Source organism: Theropithecus gelada, chromosome 7b (assembly GCF_003255815.1).
Source record: "Theropithecus gelada isolate Dixy chromosome 7b, Tgel_1.0, whole genome shotgun sequence".
NCBI lineage: Eukaryota > Metazoa > Chordata > Mammalia > Primates > Cercopithecidae > Theropithecus > Theropithecus gelada.
Genome location: NC_037675.1, coordinates 97819787 through 97845103, shown reverse-complemented (window position 1 = coordinate 97845103; position 25317 = coordinate 97819787). Strand labels below are relative to the sequence as shown.

The 25317-nt window shown below is 37.9% G+C and overlaps 1 protein-coding gene across 1 annotated transcript in view; it reads left to right on the top strand.

The window, feature by feature from the left end:
• The window catches only part of ATG2B (autophagy related 2B), an 83694-nt gene that overhangs the window by 1384 nt on the left and 56993 nt on the right, over positions 1-25317 (top strand). Inside the window, exons 2-6 of the mRNA XM_025392471.1 lie at positions 15933-16095; positions 17897-18049; positions 18523-18625; positions 19869-20031; positions 21408-21587. Of these exons, the coding sequence (XP_025248256.1) occupies positions 15933-16095; positions 17897-18049; positions 18523-18625; positions 19869-20031; positions 21408-21587 (762 nt within the window). The remainder of the gene's footprint in view (positions 1-15932; positions 16096-17896; positions 18050-18522; positions 18626-19868; positions 20032-21407; positions 21588-25317) is intronic.

The following is a 25317-nucleotide window of genomic DNA, read 5'->3' as shown; positions in this document are numbered from 1 at the left end:
GTGTGTTCAATGCATAATATTTTACTTAAAGTATATTCACTTTTGGGTTTGACAGGAATAGAGTGGCTTCTACCCTTTGCCCAACCCATACTTCCTTAGCCACAGAAAATCTTAAATGATGGAAATACCTTATTATGACCCTTAAGTGAATTTGTGCTAGAGACTATAAATCAGTATATAATTTTATCAGTATGTACATGACTTAAACTAGGGAGAGTACTCAAGATAGTGGAAAGAGCCCTGGTTTGAGAGCAGTAAGACCCAGTCCCTCACCAGGAGGTGAGAGTCCTACCCTTGGAGAGACTCTCCAGTCCACCACAATTAGCCAAATGGTAATGGACTTAGCAATTCACCTGAGTTCAGTCAACACTAATGGAGCATACACTTCATCTCTGTGTCGTATTATGGTATTGTAATGCTGTAATTCTTTAAAAAGATAGGGATTCTGATGTATATTTTTGAATTCAACGACCCATAATTCTATACTTTTTATACGGTTATGAATAGATTATCTTGAAAAAAGAGGGTTCAAGATTTATTAATGCCTTTTGTGGGTCGAAGGACTTTATATGCATTATTCTTTGATGACTTTAGCCCTATAAGGTGAGCATTAATATTTCCATTTTACAGATGGAGTTAAGCAATTTGCCCCGTCGCACATCTAGCAAGTATTACATCACATAGCCTAAGATCAAAAGAAAGGCAGTTAATGTTTATTGAGTATGTATTTATGTCAGGCATTGTAGTAGGCACTTTCATTTGTGAGGTTTTATTTAGTCCTTATGGGAAGTCAGAGGTAGTGATATTTGAATTTTATAGTTTGAGTTCAGAAGCATTGGCAAAATGATTTTTGACTAAACTTAATCTGAGGATTATGTTTTGTTCTTGATGGGTGGGTTTTGTAAACTAAAATAATGTTAAAGCAGCCAGTAAACATTTCCTGTTGCTGATTTTTTATTTTCGTGTGCTGTGTTGATGGTTAGGATAAATCTTGGTGTAACACTTGATACAGCTATTCAGAGTTCTGATTCCAAATTCAGTTTATTTTGACACTTGATTTTTTTTTTTTTTTTTTTTTTTGGTAGAGGATTCTCTTGCTTTGTTGCCAAGGCTGGTCTTGAACTCCTGGTTTCAAGTGGTCCTCCCACCTCTGCCTCCCAAGTGCTTAGATTACAGGCATGAGCCACAGGACCCAGCCAGATACTTGATTTTAATGACTTTCATGACTGGAAAAAAGGTACCTTCAGAGATTCATCGATCCTAATGGAAAAAGTGATCCTAATTGAAGAATTGCTCTACTCCTAATGTTTCAATTCTAAATGATCAATTATGCAAAGAATTGTGTTGAACTTGGCAATGACATTCCTTTCATTCCTGATCTCAATCAGTTTTTCTGTTACTATGACTAATTGACATTGCATATATACACACAGGTTTAAAATTCAATTTTTCAAGCTCTTTGTTCAGAAGACTTAGATTGGTTGGAATAGTCATTACATGTCTTTAAACATTTTGTAAACTATATAGATAATGACTTAAAAAATAAGCAATGTTTTTAATAGACATCGTTTTCAGCAACAAAATTATGGAACAATGGAAACATTTCCAAATACAGTTTTTCAAATGCTCTCCTCATAGTACAAGTAGTCTTTGAAAAGTGGTTGCTTTCTTACTCATTATTAAAGTGCTATCTTTATTTTGAAAAGACAGATTAAGTGTGTTTTGTTTTTTGGAAAATATCTGCTAGGGAGCATGTACCACTGATAGTCCTTGTCATAAATTCATAAACAGTCAGTGGAGAATTCTTCTCTGTGTAAAAGGAAAATGCTTATCTTTAAATCCAACCCTTACACACTTGGCCATAGGAGAGACCAGGAAACCAGAAAGTAATTGCCATTCACTGTCTCTTTACAGAGATTCTACTGTTTAAAGATCTGTTTTTATTCTGTAGAATGTATGCGGAAATGTTTCGGTGTGCAGAAGTGGAAGGAACATCCAGCTGAGGGCACCACTCTTAATCCTTCTCTGTTGTGGAACTACTAGTCTTCTCTTTGTACCAGTTTGATATATGGCCTGAAGGAAGGTGCCAGTGCCCATTTGTATATTAAATATAAGTACAACTTTTTAATCTAAATTTGGAAAACGTAGAATGTCTCATTTTCTTCTCACATCCTTATGAATCATCTGATAATACTTTAGGATATATACATCCAGTTTTGGAGATTACTACCTTAAACGTGGCATGAAGTGGAGGGAGGAATAGAGGCAAGGGGTTTGGGATTGTTCCATCGTTGGAATAGTCTGTCTAAAGATTTCATAAACTCCTTGTCCCTAGAAGTGGTGGAAATGGCAAAATGTTGAAAGGAGGAAATTCTATTTGGGTAGGAAGTTGGATTTAATGACTCATTCCTTTTTAACTCTTTATGACTGTGCCTTTATTTTTGTTTTTTAAATGGAATTTCTTTCATTAATCGATTCAATACATTTATTGAGCTCTTAGCATGTGCCACTGTGAGGGGCTGGGGGATATAGCAGTGAACTAAACAAGGACCCTTTTCTTACACGAGCTCAAGAAGATAGACATTAACAATTTATTACACTGAGGCCTTTTATTTTATTTTATTTTTGAGACAGGCTCTCACTCTGTCACCCAGACTGGAGTGCAGTGGCATGATCTAGGCTCACTGCAGCCTCAACCTCCTAGGCTCAAGTGATCCCCCTACCTCTCCTCCCCTCCCTGCAGTAGCTGGGACTACGGGTGCTTGCCACCACACCTGGCTAATTTTTGTATTTTTTGTAGAGATGGGTTTCGCCATGTTGCCCAGGCTGGTCTCGAACTCGTGGACTCAAGCAGTCTGCCCACGTCAGCCTCCCAAAGTGCTGGGATTACAGACGTGAGCCACCTTGCCCGGCCACTGAGGCCTTTTAACTTCAGTTTAATAATGTTTCGATTGCTGCTTATATTCTCTTGGTGTTTAATAAAATCATCTTCAGTTCAAGAAACATTGATTACTGATTATTTGTCAAAGACCACCTGGAGACTAGAATGTTGCCTTCACTTTTTCTGTTTATATGCGTGAAACTCATTGATGATAATTGAAAGCAAAATGCCCTTAAACAGAAGAATAAAAAGCTCTAAAGAACTCTATAGTGGGACATTTATTTGCTGAGTAGTTCAGGTGGCTCCACTTTAAGAGTTATTTTCTTGTAGTATAGTAGTGACTAAAAAAAAAAAAGAAACACTTCATAGGACTGGTGAGGAAACACTTCATAGGACTGGTGTGGAAAATGTTGCTTGAGCCAAGTAGGTTGAGAATTTTTACTACTCATATATTATAGTAGCCTTGGATTTTCACAGAATGACTGAATTTCAGGGTACCTTATGCTGCAAGATACATGGGATTTTGCCTAAGTGGTTATAAGACTGGACATAAATATAACCTATTTAAACATCTTATACTTAGGGAAATTATTTTGTAGCTTAGTGGTACAATGTAAATTCTGAAACTGTTGACTCTCCAAAACTGTTAACATTTACCAGTTTTTTTCTTTTTTTCCTTTTGTTTTTTTAGAGACAGTCTCTGTTACCCAGGCTGGAGTACAGTGGTGTGATCAGCTCACTGCAGCCTCAAACTCATGGGTTCAAGTGATCCTCCAGTCCAGCCTCCTGAGTAGGTGGGGACTACTGGTGTACACCACCACAGCCAGTTAATTTCTTTTAATTTTTGTAGAGACGAGATTTCACTATGTTGCCCAGGCTGATCTTGACCTCCTGGGCTCAAGGGATCCTCCCACCTCAGCCCCCGCAGTTGCTGGAATTACAGGCATGAGCCACCGTACCAGGCCTCTTTAATATTACTCTTCACTGCTATAATAAACCTTTCTGTATTTAGAGGTTTAAGTTTATTTCAACTTCTCTGCCACAAAATTGGGACAGAAAACTTGGTGTTTACTGAGAAGAGTTCCATCAAGTCCCGTTTCTTACATGGTTATCTAAGGTTGACAGCTCTCCACTTTGCAAAGGCTAAGTCATTGCCTACATATGCTTTAAAACACTGTTAGGTTTTTAATTGTTCATTTTTAACTATAAAATTAATATATGCTCATTACAAAAAATTCAAACAGTAAAGAAATATATGAGGTATGAAGTAATAGAGCTTAATCCCATCTCTTCCGGAGATAACATATGGTACAAAAGTTTCAAACTTTTAGTTCTGGAAATACTTAATACATGAAGCAAGCAGTTCTACTTACCTTTTTAAGTATTTTATGATGGGCCATTTTTTTTAATGGAACGTGTCAGACATTCTTAAAAAAAAAAAAAAAACAAACTTTGAAAAAATCTGAAAAACCCAAGTAGAGGGAAGAACCTTGATGTCCGTAACTTGGGGTACCTAGTTTCTGTGAAATAGGAAATTCTAGAGAAGGAGCAGGTTTTCTCCACTGTCTGGAGTTGGGAGTGGGAGGGGAAGATTGAGATTGGATAGAGAATAAGTTTTACTATATTGATTTTTGAGGGGACTTTAGAATGTGGGGGCTTTAGAATGTGGGGACGTTAGATCCAGGTAGAGAGGCTCAGGAGGCACTAGGAAGTATAGGAAGATTGCAGTTGTGAAGATATGGGAGTTACCAGAGTATCAATAGTGAATAACACAGTGGGAAGAGATGGAACTGCACAAAGTGCATGGGTAGTAAGTAGATTAGCTTGAGAAACAAAAAAGGCTGAAGATGAAACTTAGATGAACTCCAACATGTTAAGTTGTAGAGAGGATCAGAAAAAAGACCGAGATGGTGAAGTGTTACAGAAGTCAAGGGAAGTTAGAATTTCAAAAAGGGGGAGTGGTCCTAGGAACTAGGTAGAGATGAGAATTCAAGAAAGACGAGGACTGAATATTATTTATTGCGTTTGTCATTTTAATGGTGGTTACGAGCAGTTTCAGAGGAGCTGAGGGTTAGAAAGTCACTTGTAGTTTGCAGTTTGAGCAGAAAAAATGGGGTTGATGGCTAGGGGAAACATGGAGCAAGGTAGGGGTTTTAGTTTACTTTTGAAGATAATAGTAATCATTTATTAAATACCTTCCATCTCTATATACTGTACTGTGTGGGTGCTTTTACATACATTATCTTACTCTAAATTGGGTACTATCCATTCACTGTGAGGTTAAATAACTTACTCAAGCTTAGTATTAAACAGTGCAGCAAGATTTGAAACCTGTCTTTTTGACTTCTGTATCTTTTTTTTTTGGTGCACCACACTGCCCCAGATTCAGAAACTTGAGCTTCTCAGACGTAACAGCACTGGGTTCACCTGGGAATTTGCTGACATTCAGGCTTCTGGCTCCTTCCATACAGATTTTGGCTCTAGAAATTCAAGAATCTGCATTTTTAATAAACATCCTAGGAGATTCTGATACATGTGGTCCTTGACTGCGTTTTTAAAAGCACTTGCACTAAAGGAATGGAGAGTTTTTCCATTGTGTTTTAAAAGCTTGTTTTATGAGCCAGCCCCAAACCAGTACTACAGTACAAAAAAATTATGATATGTTAACACATGATTTTGCTTAGCCTCCTGCAAAATCTTCCATTGTGAAAATACATTCCTCTTTTTCTTGTTGTGTTTCTGCAGTGATTAATTGAAGACCTTTTGCAAATTACTTAGTTTTTCTGATCCTCAATTGCCATATTTGTAAGGTAGGCACAAAAATACCTAATTCAGAGGGTTATTGTGAGGATTTAACGCAGGTATAAATGTAGGTATAAAATAGTACACTCTGGTGTCCTGTATGTAGTAGGTGCTAATTAAATGTTAATCTAAATTAGTTAATGCACTTTTTTTTTTTTGAGACAGAGTCTTGCTCTGTCGCCCAAGCTGGAGTGCAGTGGTATGATCTCTGCTCACTGTAAGCTCCGTCTCCCGGGTTTACGCCATTCTCCTGCCTCAGCCTCCCGAATAGCTGGGACTACAGGAACCTGCCACCACGCCTGGCTAATTTTTTTGTATTTTTAGTAGAGATGGGATTTCACCATGTTAGCCAGGATGGTCTCGATCTCCTGACATTGTTTTTTTTTTTTTTTTGAGACGGAGTCTGGCTCTGTCACCCAGGCTGGAGTGCAGTGGCCGGATCTCAGCTCACTGCAAGCTCCGCCTCCCGGGTTTACGCCATTCTCCTGCCTCAGCCTCCCGAGTAGCTGGGACTACAGGCGCCCATCACCACACCTGGCTAGTTTTTTGTAATTTTTAGTAGAGACGGGGTTTCACCGTGTTAGTCAGGATGGTCTCGATCTCCTGACCTTGTGATCCGCCCGTCTCGGCCTCCCAAAGTGCTGGGATTACAGGCTTGAGCCACCGCGCCTGGCCGATCTCCTGACATTGTGATCCACCTGCCTTGGCCTCCCAAAGTGCTGGGATTACAGGCATGAGCCACCGCATCCGGCCAGCTCATGCACATTTTTATGCTCTGTCTTATCTCGATTTGAATTCTGATGCCTTGGTTTAAACTAATAAAGATGTATTCTTTGCCTACTTAATCTATGGAACTATGTATTAAAAAGAAACATATAATTTAATGTTTGCTTTTCTTCATATTGTCAAGCACACCTTGAGTTCCTTTACAGAGCTCATCATTGTACTAGGTAGGTACTGTGAAAGAGAACAATGGCCCACATTTGCAAAGTGTTTGCTTAGTACCAGGAACTATTAATATGTTGGTAGTTTTACATGTATTACCTCATTAATGGTCACAGTAACTCTGTGGAGTTACTATTTCTATTTTATGGAGGAGGAAATTGAGACTTGGAGATTAAGGATTTGTTCAAAGCCACCCAGCTAGCTAGTAAGTAACCTTAGCATATGCTCTTTTAAAGGAGTGGGCTTCTCACACCTCCAACCATCTGATCTTTGACACACCTGACAAAAACAAGCAATGGGGAAAGGATTCCCTGATGGTGCTGGGAGAACTGGCTAGCCATATGCAGAAAATTGAAACTGGACCCCTTCCTTACACCATAAGCAAAAATCAGCTCAAGATGAATTAAAGACTTAATTATAAAACCCCAAACTATAAAAACCCTAAAAGAAAATCTAGGCAGTACCATTCAGGACATAGGCATGGGCAAAGATTTCGCAATGAAGTTGCCAAAAGCAATTGCAACAAAAGCAAAAATTGAGAAATGGTTATCTAATTAAACTAAAGAGCTTCTGCACAGGAAAAGAAACTATCATCGGAATGAACAGACGGCCTACAGAATGGGAAAACATTTTTGCAAGCTATCCATCTGACAAAGGTCTAAAATTCAACATCTACAGGGAACTTACACAAATTTACAAGAAAAAAACAACCCCATTTAAAAAGTGGGCAAAGGACATGAACAGACACTTCTCAAAAGACAACATACATGTGACCAACAAACATGAAAAAAGCTCGACATCACTATCATTAGAGAAATGCAAGGCCGGGCGCGGTGGCTCAAGCCTGTAATCCCAGCACTTTGGGAGGCCGAGATGGGCGGATCACGAGGTCAGGAGATCGAGACCATCCTGGCTAACACGGTGAAACCCTGTCTCTATTAAGAAATACAAAAAACTAGCCGGGCGAGGTGGCGGGCGCCTGTAGTCCCAGCTACTCGGGAGGCTGAGGCCAGAGAATGGCGTGAACCCGGGAGGCGGAGCTTGCAGTGAGCTGAGATCCGGCCACTGCACTCCAGCCTGGGCAACAGAGCGAGACTCCGTCTCAAAAAAAAAAAAAAAAAAGAGAAATGCAAATCAAAACCACAATGAGATACCATCTCTCACCAGTCAAAATGGCTATTATTAAAAAGTAAACAACAACAAAAACAAAACACACGTGCTGGTGAGATTGTGGAGAAAAAGGAATGCTTTTACACTGTTGATGGGAGCGTAAATTAGTTTAACCATTGTGGAAGACAGTGTGGCGATTCCTCAAAGCCCTAGAGGCAGAAATACCATTTGACCTAGCAATCTCATTACTGGGTATATGCCCAAAGGAATATAAATTGTTCTGTTATGAAGAGAGATGCACACTTATGTTCATTGCAGCACTATTCACAATAACAAAGACATGGAATCCACCCAAATGCCCATCAGTGATAGACTGGATAAAAAAAGTGTACATATACACAATGGACTACTATGCAGCCATAAAAAGGATGAGATCATGTCCTTTGCAGGCACATGGATGGAGCTGGAAGCCATTATCCTTGGCAAACTGATGCAGGAACAGAAAACCAAATACTGCATGTTCTCAAGTGGAAGCTGAATGATGAGAACACATGGACACATGGTGGGAACAGCACCCACTGTGGCCTGTCAGAGGGTGAGGAGTGAGAGGAGGGAGAGCATCAGGAAGAATAGCTAATGGATTCTGGGCTTAATACCTAGGTGATGGGATGATCTGTGCAGCAAACCACCATGGGATGCATTTACCTATGTAACAAACCTGGATGTACTACACATGTATCCCTGAACTTAAAAGTTGGAAAAAATAAATGAAGGAGTGGTCTTTAAACATGTTTGCTCAATTATCTCTGAAATTTTAAAAAAAAACTTCATATTCCTTGTACGTTTAAAACTGACTTACTTTTTAAATTATAATTTTAAATAGTTGTAAAGAATAACTTCTGTTTAAGTATTGACATTAAAATACAACTTTTTTCATCCAGTGGGATTTAAAAATCATACACATTATCCATTAAAAAATGCTTGAACAATCTCTTCGTTAAAGTTGGAAATTTAACGTTGTATCTTTTTCCATTGAACTCCTATGTCCATTTTACTTTCTTTGCAAGATTACATTGTAATTGATACAGTTTATGCTTGTTTTTTATTGATCATGCTGTTATTTCTCTACAATAAAAACATATAAATTGGAATTGTTTATATTAAATTTTTTTCTGTTGCCATTAGGCTTTCTTTTGCATTAAGCAAATATTTTCTAGTGTAACATTTTAATTCCTTTAATGATTATATATATATGTATAATTTTTTTGAGACAAAGTCTCGCTGTGTCTCCCTGGCTGGAATGCAGTAGCACAGTCTTGGCTCACTGCAACCTCAGCCTCCCGGGTTCCAGCGATTCTTGTACCTCAGCCTCCCGAGTAGCTGAGACTACAGGCCCACCATGCCTGGCTAATTTTTTGGGTTTTTAGTAGAGACAGGGTTTCACCATGCTGCCCAGGCTGGTCTTGAACTCCTGAGCTCAGGCAATCTGCCCGCCTCTGCCTCTCAAAGTGCTAGGATTACAAGTGTGAGCCACCATGCCCGGCCCAGAATGTATTTTTAAATTGTTTCTTAGGGGTTGCTCTAGGGCTTACTATATTCATTTTATCAGTAACAGTCATGTGTTGCTTAACGACAGGGATATGTTCTGAGAAACGGGTCATTAGGCAGTTTTGTTGTGTGAACATCATAGAGTGTACTTGCCTAAACCCAGTGGTATAGCCTACTGTATATATAAGCTATGCAGTACAGCCTGTTGCTCCTGGGCTATAAACCTGCACAGCATGTTACTGAATACTGTAGGCAACTGTGACACAATGGTATTTGTGTATGTAAACATAGAAAAGGTATGTACGAATATGGCATAAAATAAAAAAATTTTAAAAAGATAAAAGTTGATATGGCTGTATGGAGCACTTACCATAAATGGAGCTTGCAGGACTAGAAATTCCTCTGAGTGAGTCAGTGAGTGAATGTGAAGGCCTAGGCCATCACTCTCCACTACTGTAGACTTTATAAATACTGTATGCTTCGGCTAGACTATATTAATAAAGGCATCTTTCTTTTTCAATAATAAGTTAACCTGAGGTTACAGTAACTATAAACTTTAAAAATGTTTTAAACTTTTTGTTTCTTTTGTAGTAACATTTAGCTTAAACACACATTGTACAGCTATGCAAAAATATTTTTTCCTTATATTCCTATGCTATGAGCATTTTCTTTTCTATTTTTAATTTTTTTTTTTTTACTTTTTAAACTTTTTTGTCAAAAACTAAGACACAAACACACACATTAGCCTAGGCCTACACAGGGTCAGGATCATCAATGTCGCTGCCTTCTACCTCCATATCTTGTTCCACTGGAAGGTCTTCAGGGATGGTAACGTGCATAGAGCTGTCCTCTCCTCTGATAACAATGCTTTTTTCTGGGTACCTCCTGAAGGACCTGCCTGAGGCTGTTTTACAGTTAACATTTTTTTTTTTAAGTAGGAGTATATTCTAAAATAATGATTAAATAGTATAGTATAGGTATTAAATACATAAGCCAGTAGCATGGTTGTTTATTATCACTCTCAAGTATTACATACTGTATGTAACTGTTTGTGCTAGACTGGCAGAGCAAGAGGTTTATTTACACTAGCATCACCACAGACATGTGAGTAATGTGTTTTGCTATATCGCCTTATGATGGCTACGATGTCACTAGGTGATAGGAATTTTTCAGCTCCATTATAATCTTACAGGACCACTATCCTACATATGGTCTACTGTTGACCAAATGTCCTTCTGTGATGCATAACTTTATTTCCTTCAGAAAATCATGGGGCTTTAAGTGTTACTTTTCTTCTGGATTGTGTTGTAATTGCAATTATTGTTAAGTGTATAGTTGATCAAAACGGTATAAATTTATGCATTTTGATAATTAAGATCAAAACAGTATAAATTTATGCATTTTGATAATTACCCCCTTTTTTTTTTTTTTTTGAGACAAAGTCTTGCTCTCTCACCCAGGCTTGGGTGCAGTGGGTGATCACAGCTCACTGCAGCCTTGAGCTCCTGGGATCAAGCGATTATCCCCACCTTAGCCTGCCAAGGAACTGGGACTACAGGCATGGGCTACCATGCCATCTAGTTTTTGTATTTTTCTATTTTTTGTTTGTTTGTTTGTTTGTTTTAGATGGAATCTCGCTCTGCTGCCCAGGCTGGAGTGCAGTGATGCAATTTCAGCTCACTGCAACCTCTGCTTCCTGGGTTCAAGTGATTCTCCTGCTCAGCCTCTCTAATAGCTGGGATTATAGGCATGGGCCACCATGTCCGGCTAATTTTTGTATTTTTAGTAGAGACAGGGTTTCACCATGTTGGCCAGGCTGGTCTCAAACTCCTGACCTCAGGCGATACGCCTGCCTCAGCCTCCCAAAGTGCTGAGATTACAGGCTTGAGTCACCACGCCCGGCCAATTTTTGTATTTTTTGTAGAGACAGAGTTTCACCATGTTGCCCAGGATGATCTCAAATTCCCGGATTCCAGCTATCCTCCTGCCTCAGTCTCCCAAATTGCTGGGACTACTGGCATGAGCCACTGTACCCAGCAAACATAAAAACTTTTATTGGAAATACATTTCTTAATGATAGAGGTTGGTTGTGATCCCCTCCTCCCTAATTTGTTAGTGCATCCGTAGGTGAATATACTTAGAGCTGGAATTCAGTAGGGGTCAGCATACATTTTATTCTAAATTTAAAAAATAGATAGAAGCTTGAGAAATAGCAATGTTATAAATCAGTAGATGAGAACTGAGAGATTTTGCAGGAGCAACATCACTTAGTTCTTTGAATTTCTGAGTGTCATGCCAAAAAAAAGTATAAGATGGGAAAAGATAGAAAATGTACTGCTGGCCCTGTCTGGAGGTTTTTATACCTTAGACAGTACATAAGGGAGAATTTCTGAAGGGAGAAAAATACGACTTTTTTGGCTAAGTGGGAGAAGGAAGATTGTACAAGGAACTGTGGGACAGGAGACCCAGCGTAATGCCACCACTGTCTGTAGTCTGCTCAGTCGGTTTTAGGAAAGAATATGTCTGGATGTTTATACCTTAAAACCATCCATGCCCATGTACTACTGGGAAAGTCTTTAGGATTAAACAAATGTCAGCATGAAGAAAGCCTTTTAAAGTAGTAATCTCTAAAAATAAAACAAGCTGATCCAAGTCTCACTATGCAACACTAGGGTGTAATATGACAAAGAATTGTAATACTACCCTATACAATATACCATGCAGGAAGCACTTTACATATAAGCTGGCATTTAATAAATATTTGTTATTTTAATTTGAAAAGTAAGTTGTCTTTAAAAAATTGCATTTACGTTCATTCTGTCTGTCTCCTGTTGTAGTCTGGTTTGCCCCACGATGCCACTGAAATTGCTTTTAATGGGATCACCAGTACTTTAAATATCACTTGAGTCCAGTAGGCATTTAAAAATCTTTGACTTCTTGTTAGCTTTTGTTGAGCTTGACCACTTTTCTCTGTCATGTTGTTTTTCCACGATTTTCTGGGACATGAACCTCTTTCAATTTTCCTTCTACCTCTCTGCTTTTTTCTAGTTTCTTCTGCATGCTCCTCTTTCAAAACCCTTTTCTTAAATATTGGTGTCTATGAGTTCTGTCTTAAGCCTCCTCTCATTTTACTCTGTAAAAGTTCCCAAACATTTCTCTCCTCATGCTGTGGCTTCAGTTACTCATTTGTTTATTATTTTATTATTTTTTTGAGACAGGGTCTTACTAAGTTGCTCAGGCTGGAGTGTAGGGGCACAGTCTTGGCTCACTATAACCTCTGCCTCCTGGGCTTAAGCATTCCTCCCACCTTGGCTTCTCGAGTAACTGGGATTACAGGCATGCACCACTATGCCTAGTTAATTTTTGTATTTCTTGTAGAGACAGGGTTTTGACGTGTTGCCCAGGCTGGTCTCAAACTGCTCAGCTCAAGATCCTCCCACCTCAGCTTCCCAGTGTTGGAGTTAAAGGCTTGAGCCACCATACCTGACCCATCCTGTGTGTTTGTAATGTTAATTTGTATCTCCAGCCGGGATGGCTCTCCTGAGCTCTAGCTGGAGGAAGCTCCAGCTTCGTCCTTAGCACCTGTACCTAGATGTCTTCTTAAATGTGTGCTTTGGAACTGAACTTCTCATCTTTCCTCTAACCTGCTTCCCTGTGTTTCTGTATCTCAGTAAATGACACCTCTGTCTAAGCAATTGCCCAAGCCAGCCTCCTAAGTGTCATTCATAATTCTTCCTTTCCTTTATCCCTCATGATGCCAATTAATTATTCTACTTCCTAAATATGTTACAAAAATTTATCCACTTCTGACTGTCCTCAGTGTTGCTATCTGTGCCAAACCAACCTCTCTAGCTTCTATTACTCATAACAACCTTCCTGCTGGCATCTTCACTTCATGCTGTACATGGCAGCTGAAGAGGCCCACTCAAAGTTTTAATCTCATCATGGCATCCTTGCTTAAAGCCCTTCAATGGCTTCACATCACCCTTGAGATAAATTTCAGACTCTTTAACATGCTTTACAAGGCTCTTTGGATCCTACTCTTCCTTATCTACATAGCCTTGTCTCTGGGTCTTCGCCCTGACACACTAAAGCCTAAAGCAACTTTTCTTTTTCAAATACTGTGGTGTATCAAATATATGTGCGTGTATTTCCTTGACTTCTGCTTTCTTTGAATCCTTCCACATGCTTTGTTTTTGCCTGGACCATTTTGCCTGATTAACTCCTTCTAGTCCTCTGGTCCCAGCTTAAAATAGCACTCCTTCAGGTGGGCTGCCTTGAATCTGCAGGTTAGGTTCTATTATGTGTTCAAATAGCACAGTGTATTTCCTCTGTATGTAATCATCACACTTTAATTACTTGTCTCTTTCATAGTATACTATCTTGTAAGCTTAGTGAGGACCAAGATCATCTTTATCTTGGTCTCTGCTTTCTTTTTAATTTTTAACTTTTAATTTTTGTGGGTACATAGTAGGTGTATATATAAATGGGGTACATGAGATATTTTGACACAGGCATACAATGCCTAATAATTACATCAGGGTAAAAGGGGTATGCCTCACCTCAAGCATTTATCCTTTGTGTTACATATAATTCAATTGTGCTCTTTTAGTTATTTAAAAATGTACAGTAAATTATAGACTGTAGCCACCTTGTTGTGCTATTAATTACTAGATCTTATTCATTCATTCATTTTTGTTTTCTTTTTTTTTTTTTTTTTGAGATGGAGTCGCCTGTCACCCAGGCTGGAGTGCAGTGGTGTGATGTCTGCTCACTGTAGCCTCTGCCTCCTGGGTCCAAGTGATTCTTCTGTTTCAGCCTCCCAAGTGCCTGGAATTACAGGCACGTCCTACCATGCCTGTCTAATTTTTGTAATTTTAGTAGAGATGAGGTTGCACCATGTTGGCCAGGCTGGTCTCGAACTCCTGACCTCAGGTGATCCGCCCGCCTCGGCCTCCCAAAGTGCTGGATTATAAGTGTGAGCCACCATGCCTGGCCCTTGGGCTTATTCATTTTAACTATATTTTTGTACCCATTAACCATCCCCCCACCCTGCTACCCTTCCCAGCCTCTGGTAACCGTCCTACTCTCTATTGCCGTGAGTTCAATTGTTTTAATTTTTAGCTTCCATAGGTAAGTGAGAACATGCAAAGTTTGTTTTTCTGTGCCTGGCTTATTTCATATAACATAATGACCTCTAGCTCCATTCAGGTTGTTGCAAATGACAGGATCTCATTCATTTTTATGGCTGAATTATACTCCATTGTGTATATGTACCACATTTTCTTTATCTATTAATCTGTTAATGGACACTTAGGTTGCTTCCAAATCTTGGCTATTGTGAATATTGCTGCAATAAACATGAGAGTGTGGATATCTCTTCAATAAACTGATTTCCTTTTTTGGGGGCTATACCTAGCAGTGGGATTGTCAAATCATATAGTAGTTCTATGTTTAGTTTTTTTGAGGAACCTCCAAATTGTTCTCCATAGTGGTTGTAATAATTTACAATTCCACCAACAGTGTATGAGGGTTGCCTTTGCTCCACATTCTCTCTAGTATTTGTTATTGCCTGTCTTTTGGATAGAAGCCATTTTAACTGGGGTGAGATGATATCTCATTGTAGTTTTTTTTTTTTTTTTTTGAGATGGAGTCTCGCTCTGTCACCGGGACTGGAGTGCAGTGGCCGGATCTCAGCTCACTGCAAGCTCCGCCTCCCGGGTTTACGCCATTCTCCTGCCTCAGCCTCCCGAGTAGCTGGGACTACAGGCGCCCGCCACCTCGCCCGGCTAGTTTTTTTTTTTTTGTAATTTTTAGTAGAGACGGGGTTTCACCATATTAGCCAGGATGGTCTCGATCTCCTGACCTCGTGATCCGCCCGTCTCGGCCTCCCAAAGTGCTGGGATTACAGGCTTGAGCCACCGCGCCCGGCCGGCATGTAGACTTCTTTTGAGGAATGTCTATTCAAATAGTTTGCCCATTTCTTAGTAGGATTATTAGATTTTTTTTCTTTCTTTTTTTTTTTTTTTTTTTTTGAGACAGAGTCTCGCTTAGTCGCCCAGGCTGGAGTGCAGTGGCGCGATTTCGGCTCACTGCAAGCTCCGCCTCCCGGGTTCACGCCATTCTCCTGCCTCAGCCTCCCGAGTAGCTGGGACTACAGGCGCCCGCCGCCTCGCCCGGCTAATTTTTTGCATTTTTAGTAGAGACGGGGTTTCACCATGTTAGCCAGGATGGTCTCGATCTCCTGACCTCGTGATCCGCCCGCCTCGGCCTCCCAAAGTGCTGGGATTACAGGCGTGAGCCACCGCGCCCGGCCTAAATTTTTTTTCCTGTAGAGTTGTTTGAGCTCCTTATATATTCTGATTAGTAATCTCATGTAAGATACAGAGTTTGCAAATATTTTCTGCCATTCTGCAAGTTGTCCCTTCACTTTGTTAATTGTGTCCTTTGCTGTGCGGAAGCTTTTTAACTTGGTGTGATCCCACTTGTCCATTTTTGCTTTGATTACCTGTACTTGTGGAAGTCTCTGCTTTCTTTATACCTAGTGCCTAACACATATGGGGGCATATTTGACGCCTTTGAATAAGTTCACAACTTTGTGTTCTTGTTCTTGTGATTCAAAATGAACCTGTTTTTTTCTCCTTAGTGTCTCAATGAGATCTTGGAGTCAGCAGATGCACCCTTAGAAGTCACTGAAGGATTCATTCAGTCAATTTCCCTGTCAGTTCCATGGGGCTCTTTGCTGCAGGATAATTGTGCACTAGAAGTGAGAGGATTAGAAATGGTCTTCCGGCCTAGACCTCGCCCAGGTTGGTGTGTTGTATGTTTCTGTTTTGTGTGTTTCTATTTTTATTCTTCAGAGACTGGGAAAGTAGCCTGATTACATTAAATTTAGTATTTAATTTATTATTTTGCTTTGTATTTGTGAAATTTTCCATTGATAATACATTATGACTTGGCTCTTTGTATAACGTACATGTTTACACATTCAGAGTTGTTTCTTTCCCTGATTATTCACAGAAACTTTAGTATACAGATTATTTGGTTTATTTAATTATTTGTTACCAGTTATCTAAAATGAGACTTGGGTTTTAAAGATTCAAAATTATTGTGCCAGAAAGCAAGGAAGAATGTTCAAAGATTGATGGAGAAATGTTAAAGGGACACAGGATTGGTTGTCAAGGGGCTTCCATTGGCCAAATTTGGGAAAATTTGAGTATTACAAAGAATGATGACAGTAATGGTTTGTAACACATGAAATAAAAAAATCTCTAGGACAATACTGATACAGATAAATAAGTATGTAAGGTGGACAGGGAGAAGGAATGCTCTTCTTTATAGCAGAATAGCTACTTATAAATATAGAAAAACATGATAGAATTAGATAGAATTGACAATCTAGGTGACAGATATGTTGGTATGCAATGATAGAATTATAATCCCAAGTGCTGCCCAAAACATGAAAGTTTAAATTATATTTAGTAGAGTTAAAGTGAAATTCTGTATTTTGAAAACTGATATTGCATGCATGGAAATCGTCTTTAGTAATCTGGCATTTAATTTACAAGAGTATTCTATCTTTTAGCCATGATTAGTGGATATAATATTTTTCTGTGGGAAGGCAAACTTTCAAATATTTTTCTCTTTAAAACATTCCATTAGAAAGTCTTTTAAATTCCATTTTGGAAGGCAATAATTCTTGCGATCTCTGTCACTTTGCTTTGAATAATGTAGGGAGGTGTGGGGAGAATTTTCTCATGAGGGAAGATCTGGAAATGATTTTTCACATCTCATACACTTCCTCCTCCAAGGATGCTCTTTTATTTTATCTACATTTATACTAATTTCCAAAGCCTGTATCATCTGCTACTTCTGCCACATTTCCTGTTAATTTTCTCAGCTAGAAGGGAAGAATTAACTAAAGAATTAATCTCTTCTTTTAGCTTTCATAATGTTTTCTGTTGACATTCAATAGTTGTCTATTAATTGTATCTTATTTCTTTATATAGCAGGTTCTCTGAGGGCAGAATTTACTATTATTTTTTCTACTTTCTACAGCAGGGTTAGCAAACTGTAACCTGTAGGCCAAATTGATCCTGTCATCTGTTTTTGTTAATAAAGTTTTATTGGAACACAGCCATGCTTATTTGTTTATTTCCTTTAATGGCTGTTTTGTGCTCTGATATGAGAGTTGAGAAGTTGTGATATAGACCATGTGGTCCACAAAATAGAAAATATTTACTGTCTGACCCTTTACAGAAAAAGTTTGTCAACCCCTGCTTATAATATTTAGAACAGTTCCATGCATCTGTAGAATACCCATTAAGTATTTCTTGAATGAATACATGAATTGATATTTGGTAAAATATAACATGTTATGAGAGCACATTCTCTGGACTTTTTTCTGTGATTTTTTTTTCTTCTTGGTTATTATAAGGTGATATTTAAATCTCAAGAGTACTTTCTAGAATATTGTTTACCTGGGTAATACCATGATGTTAAAAATCTCTTAAAGGATTAAGAATTTATCTATTTGAAATGTGTTATTTTAAGAACTGGCATTGTTATAACTCTGAGAAATTATTTAGGATTAATTTATATTTTCCACAGCAACTGGTTCTGAGCCTATGTATTGGTCAAGTTTTATGACCAGCAGTATGCAATTGGCAAAAGAATGTCTTAGCCAGAAACTAACAGATGAACAAGGAGAAGGATCCCAGCCTTTTGAAGGACTTGAAAAGTTTGCTGAAACCATTGAAACAGGTTTGGTGTTATGGAGAATTTAAAAAAATTTAGATTTGATTTGGTAGTTTCGTGCCTTCGTGTAATAAGCTTTGTATAAGGCAAATCCATTGGAATGGATTTTTAAAAGAATTACTGTTCCCACTTCAGAACTTTAGAATGGAGGTATTTTAAATATTCCATTTAATTGTGTGGTTTTTTTTTTTTTGGTACCTTAGTTTCTCCATTTATTACGCTTGCATAGTGCATGGATTAGAATACAACAAATAGTGTTAGTCATTATCCCAAGCATCTGTTGAGATGTAACATGGTTAAATGCTCAGTAAGGCAAAATATTTATCATAAAACTCAGGATTTAAGGATTTTAATGGAAAGAAATTCAGCTTCTTTATTTTGTAAACAAAAGTTCTTATCAAACTTGTATTTATTTCTTTGGAGGTTTTTATTTAGTATATATGTGGTCTCTTATGTTGACAATTACTTGTTTACTTTAGTACTAAGAAGAGTAAAAGTCACTTTTATAGATACTGTTTTGAGAATTGAACATGTGCCAGAAAATTCCAAAACTGGAACTGCACTTGAAATTCGAATAGAAAGGTAAGAATTCTTATGTCTGAAAATAAATGACCCTATTGTAACTCCTCCATTACATTTTCAGGGAGGTTTTGGAGATTAGAGGTAATGATATGAAAATATTGCATAATTTCAGAGTATAGTGCTGCTCTTCAAGTTGTGTTTTAATTCTAATTCCATTATTGAAAACTTGAAAGTGCCAGTTGCGGTATAATTATGTCTAATACCATGTTGAATTTAAAGCAAGTTATTCTGTTTTAGTTAATAGCAAATCAGAATAATAAGCATTTGAGTGCCACTAAATTTAAGGCATTCCTGTGGGAAAGTTTCAGTTTTTTCATATTAACAATGCAACATTTAGGCATATTTCATTAACATGAAAGACATTTTTGTTTTGCTGTGCTTAATCTAAGTGCTGCTTTAGTGAGAAAGGCTAAGGCCACTATTTGGAGGATCCTGTAAGGATTATGTTAAGGTCAATACGCTCAATATTTACTTAAAACGTATAAATACATGGGTTTTAGTTTTTTGTGTATGCCCACTTGAAGCCCTTACACGTAGCTGTAAAGCAAGGTTAATTTACATACATACACCTAAGCATTGATTTGAGGGAGTAACTGGTCACCCATGTATTAATGCTGTATGAACTGCCAACAGAAATGAGCAGGATGAAGCGCGTACACTGCATGAGCACCAGAGACACTTCGTACATGGATCTACTGGGGGTCTCTACTGCATTTTAAGCAGCTGTGTTATGGTTTCTGTCTTTCACAAAACACCTATTAGTAAAACAGTTGTTGTTAGCAGATCTTTGGAATTAGGGTCCATTGCCTTAAATAGTAGATTTTTAAAAATCTAAAATCTCCTGCATTTAGAACCACATTATGTGTTTTGTTTAAACTAAAAATTAGTCACATGTAGGAATTCAAGAAATGTCTTTTGTGACTTGGAGCCAAATGCTGTCACACTGTTACCAAGAGATGTTTTGTGGGGGAGTACAGGAATTGTTTTCCTTAAAACTAACTTTAGGGAGTTAGTTTTTTTCTCTCAATTTAAGCCTCATAAAGTTACCATTTTGGAGTTAAGACCTCTTCATGAAAATATTTACGGTAGTAAAACACGATGAGACTGACCCACATTATAGGCATATTCTAAAAAGTGCTAACACTTGAAAAAGCCCTTTAACTTAAAAAAGCTATGTGCGTTTCTTATTGTAAATAGGTTTTTCTGGGAGCTTTTTGTAAATGCTTTTTTAAAAAAATTTCAGAACTGTATACTGTGATGAAACTGCTGATGAATCCTCAGGAATTAATGTGCATCAACCCACTGCTTTTGCTCACAAGTTACTTCAGCTCTCTGGAGTGTCTCTCTTCTGGGATGAGTTTTCTGCATCAGCAAAATCTTCCCCAGTGTGTTCAACTGCACCAGTGGTAAGAAAAACAAAACAAAAAACCCTAAAACCATAATCAAAGATTTTTTGAAAGGTTTAAATGGGGGCTATTAAATTTTGCTAGGATATATAATATGTCTGAATGAGTCTCTGTCTTGAGATTTAATGCAAATATTCAGTAATGGTAATATGTATTTCAGAGATTTGAAAATACTAATATTTATATTCCTACCAGTGTGCTGTGTATTAGTCTGAAAGAGAAATGTTGGGTACTGTATGTTGGGGGGAAATGGTGTTGAAGTTGAGTATCCCTTATTCAAAATGCTGGAACTGTGTTTCAGATTTTTGAATATTTTTATAGATATAATGAGATATCTTGGGGATGGGACCCAAGTCTAAATACAAAACTCATTTATGTTTTTTTTTTTGTTTGGAGAGAGTCTCCTGTCGCCCAGGCTGGTGTGCAGTGGCGCAATCTCGGCTCACTGCAGCCTTCGCCTCCTGGGTTCAAGGGATTCTTCTATCTCAGCCTCCTGAGTAGCTGGGATTACAGGCACGTGCTACCATGCCCGGCTAATTTTTGTATTTTTAGTAGAGATGGGGTTTTGCCACGTTGGCCAGGCTGGTCTCGAACCCCTGACCACCTGCCTTGGCCTCCCAAAGTGCTGGGATTACAGGCATGAGCCACCACATCTGACCCATTTATGTTTCATATATGCCTTATACACATAACCTGAAGGTAATTTTATAAAATATTTTCAATAATTTTGTGCATGAAACAAATATTTGACTGCAACTCATCATGTGAGGTCTGGTGTATTTTCCTGACCTTATGGTAGTGTCATGTTGGCATGCAAAAACTTTTGGATTTTGGAGCATTTTGGATTTTGAGTTTTTGGTTTAGAGATGTTTAGCCTATATTAACATCTATCTTTTTTTTCAATAAAAACTGGAAATTAAGCAGTGTTCAAATTTACCTTACATAGTGACTGTATTGATGAAACTTTATTCTACAAATCATGTCTTTAAAAAGCTTTATAATTAAGGAACTCTGTTAAATCCCTTCCGAGAGGAAAGTCTTTTTATAAGTCACTCTATAATTTGCCTTTCATGTTATTTTACAAATCAGATTTTCTTAATTATACAGTGCCCATTAGGTTTTCTTACTGCTGTAACTTGAAGAGATACTGTGCTTTTTTTCATGAAGTCCTTTTTCATGATTTGCTTTTATTACCAGTGGACTGCTAACATATTACTGTGTTTCCTTTTAGCTATAAGATACTGGTTTGTCCATTGTAACATCATACAGTTTTACATGTCTAATATTTTATTCTTCTTAAGTTGACATTTATATTTTACGTTTCATTTTATTTATATAAAGTATTTTAAATAATTATTTTTGTCACTTTATTGTAGGAAACTGAGCCAAAGCTGTCACCTAGCTGGAACCCCAAAATTGTTTATGAGCCACACCCACAGTTAACTAGAAATTTACCAGAGATAGCACCCTCTGACCCAGTGCAGATTGGAGGGTTGATTGGTAGGTTGGAGTTGAGTCTCACGTTGAAACAGAATGAAGTACTTCCTGGAGCTAAGGTCAGTGTTTGTTTCACTTTCTATAGTAAAACCAAAATAAAAGTACAAGTATTCTTTATTCTATGCAGTGATTCACTGATTGATCACTGCAGATTATCCTGTCTCTAGTGTACCGCTGTCACTGAGTTAGCATTTTTACTCTCCGTTGATGCTTCTATCCTAGGTCACAAAATTTACGTGAGGACTGCCTTTGCCCTACTGTTGCCGCTCAGGTGTTACAAAGAGCTGCCTTCTACACTCACTCTCCCCTATTCTGACAATTCGAAACTGAGAAACCTCTCTTTTTGGTATTAGGCATAGTTTCATTTGTTCAGATGACTAGGAATTTATTAAAAAAATTCTTTCTATTGTCATAAAATTAAGTTTAAAGGAAAAGAGATTTGGCGAGCAGGAATTCTGTAGAAGATGTTTTAAAATTATATATATGTAAAAATATCTACCCATCTATTTTGAACAGAATGACCATTTTTATATAGTTGTATAATATTTGTGAAAAGAGAGACTTTTCCCATTGTCTCATAGCTTTAAAAAGTTTTGACACAAAATAAACCTATATTATATATCATCTCTACTTTTTCTTTTTGAGATGGGGTTTCCCTCTGTTGCCCAGGCTGGAGTGCAGTGACAAGATCTTGGCTCACTGCAGCCTCAGCCTCCTGGGCTCAAACAACCCTCCCGCCTCAGCCTCGCAAGTGGCTGGGGCTACAGGCACATGCCACCATGCCTGGCTAAATTTTGTATTATGTTTTTTGTAGAGACAGGGTCTCGCTATGTTGCCGAGGCTGATCTCGAACTTCTGGGCTGAAGCAGTCCTTCTTGCTCAGCTTCCCAAAGTGTTGGGATTATGGGCATGAACCACCTCACCGGGAACCTTTACTATTTTTAAGTGTAAGTTAAGTGATAATCAGTATATTTATATTCTTTTTCCCTTCATTTCCCCACTGTTCCCAGCCTCTGGTAACCATCAGTCTACTCTGAATATTCATGAGATCCCCTTTTTTTAGCTCCTGCCTATGAGTGAGAATATGCGTTGTCTCTTTGTGCTTGACTTACGTCACTTAACGTAATGGCTTCTAGTTCCATTCATGTGGTTACAAATGACAGGACTCCATTATTTTTTATGGCTAAATAATATTCCATTGTGCATATATACCACATTTTCTTTATGCATTCATCTGTTGATGGATATTTAGAATGAGTCCATATTTTGGCTATATTCACACACATCACACTATGTGAACAGTGTGCTGTAAACATGGCAGTGCAGATACCTCTTTGGTATATTGCTTTCCTTTCTTGCGGGTATATACCTAATGTGGAATTGCTGAATCATATGGAAGTTCTAGTTTTAGTTTTTGTTGTTGTTGTCCCTTTGTTTTCTTTTTTCAAAAATTTCAATAGTTTTTGGGATACAGATGGTTTTGGTTACATAGGTGAGTTCTTTAGTGGTAAATTCTGAGATTTTAGTGTACTTGTCACCTGATTAGTGTACAGTATACTCAATATGTTGTCTGTTATCCCTCACCTCTCTCCTAAACTCCCCTCCTCCTGAGTCCCCACAGTCAATTATATACCTCTGTATGTTTTTGCATTCTCATAACTTAGCTCCCACTTGTAAGTGAGAACATATGGTATTTGATTTTCCATTTCTGAGTTCCTTAACTTATCATAATGGCCTCCAGTTCCATCCAAGTTGCTGCAAAAGACATTATTTTGTTTCTTTTTATGGCTGAGTAGTATTTCACTGTGTGTGTGTATGTGTATACATATATGTACACATATATTTGTGTGTGGTGTATATATATATGTGGTGTGTATATGTATGTGGTGTGTATATATATTGTGTATATATGTATGTGGTGTGTATATATAGTGTATATATGTGTATACGCGTGCACACACGCACACACACACACAGTGGAATTGCTGGCTGGAATGGTAGATCTACTTTTAGTTCTTTAAGGGATTTCCATACCGCTTTCCATAGTAGTTGTACTAGTTTACATTCCTACCAGCAGTGTAACAGTGTTCCTTTTTTATGACATCCATCCCAACATCTATTGTTTTTTGACTTTTTAATTATGGCCGTTCTTGCAGGAGTAAGGTGGTATCTCATTGTGTTTTTAATTTGCATTTTCCTGATGATTAGTGATGTTGAGCATTTTTTCATGGTTGTTGGCTGTTCAAGTATCTTCTTTGAGAAATATATAATCATGTCCCTTGCCAGCTTTTGGATGGGATAATTTTTTCTTGCTGATTTGTTTGAACTCCTTGTAGATTCTGGATATTAGTCCTTTGCGGGACGCATAGTTTACATATATTTTCTCCTACTCTGTAGGTTGTCTGTTTAGTCTGCCGATTATTTCTTTTGCTGTGCAGAAGCTTTTTAATTTAATCAGGTCCCATTTATTTTTGTTTTTGTTGCATTCATTTTTAGGGTCTTAGTCATGAATTTTTTGTCTAAGCCAATGTCCAGAAGAGTTTTTCCAGTGTTTTCTTCTAGAATTTTTATGGTTTCAAGTCTTAGGTTTACATCTTTGGTCCATCTTGAGTTGACTTTTGTATAGGGTGAGAGATGAGGATCCAGGTTCATTCTTCTACATGTGGCTTGCCAGTTTTCCCAGCATCATTTATTGAATAGGGGGTCTTTTAAACAATTTATTGTTTTGCATTTGATGAAATTCAGCATCCCTCTATGATAAAGACCCTCAACAAAATAGGCATAGAAGGGACTTACCTCAAAGTAATAAAAGACATATATAACAAACCTACAACCAACATCATACTGAATGGGGAAAAGTTGAAAGCATTCCCCCTGAGAACTGAAACAAGACAAGGATGCCCACTTTCACCACTTCTATTCAACATAGTACTGGAAGTCCTAGCCAGAGCAGTCAGGCAAGAGAAAGAAATAAAGGACATCCAAATTGGAAAAGAGGAAGTCTGACTATAGCTGTTCACTGATGCTGTGATCATATACCTAGACAACCCTGAAGATTCATCCAAAAGGCTCTTAGATCTGATCAATGAATTCAGTAAACTCCCAGGTTACAAAATCAATGTACACGAATCAGTGGCAGTGCTATACAGCAACAATGACCGAGCTAAGAATCAAATCAAGAACTCAGTCCCCTTTACAACAGCTGCAAAATAAATAAATAAATAAAATAAAATACCTAGGCATATACTTAACCAAGGAGCTGAAATCTCTCTACAAGGAAAACTACAAAACACTGCTGAAAGAATAGATGACACAAACAAATGGAAACACATCCCATGCTCATGGATGGAAATAATGCATATTGTGAAAATGACCATACTACCCACAACAATCCACATATTCAGTGTAATTCAAAATACCGTCATTTTTCACAGAACTAGAAAAAACAACCCTAAAATTCATATGGAACCAGAGAAGAGCCCACACAGCCGAAACAATACTAAACAAAAAGAACAAATCTGGAGTTATCACATTACTGGACTTTAAATTATACTACAAGGCTGTAGTTAGCAAAACAGCATGGTGCTGGTATTAAAATAGGCACTTAGTCCAATGGAACAGAATAGAGAACCCAGAAATAAAACCAAATGTGTACAACTAACTGATCTTTGACAAAGCATACAAAAACATTTTTAGTTTTCTGAGGAACCTTCATACTGTTCTCGATAGTGGTTGTACTAATTTACATTCCCACCAACAGCATATGAGGGTTCTCCTTCTCATAGCTTT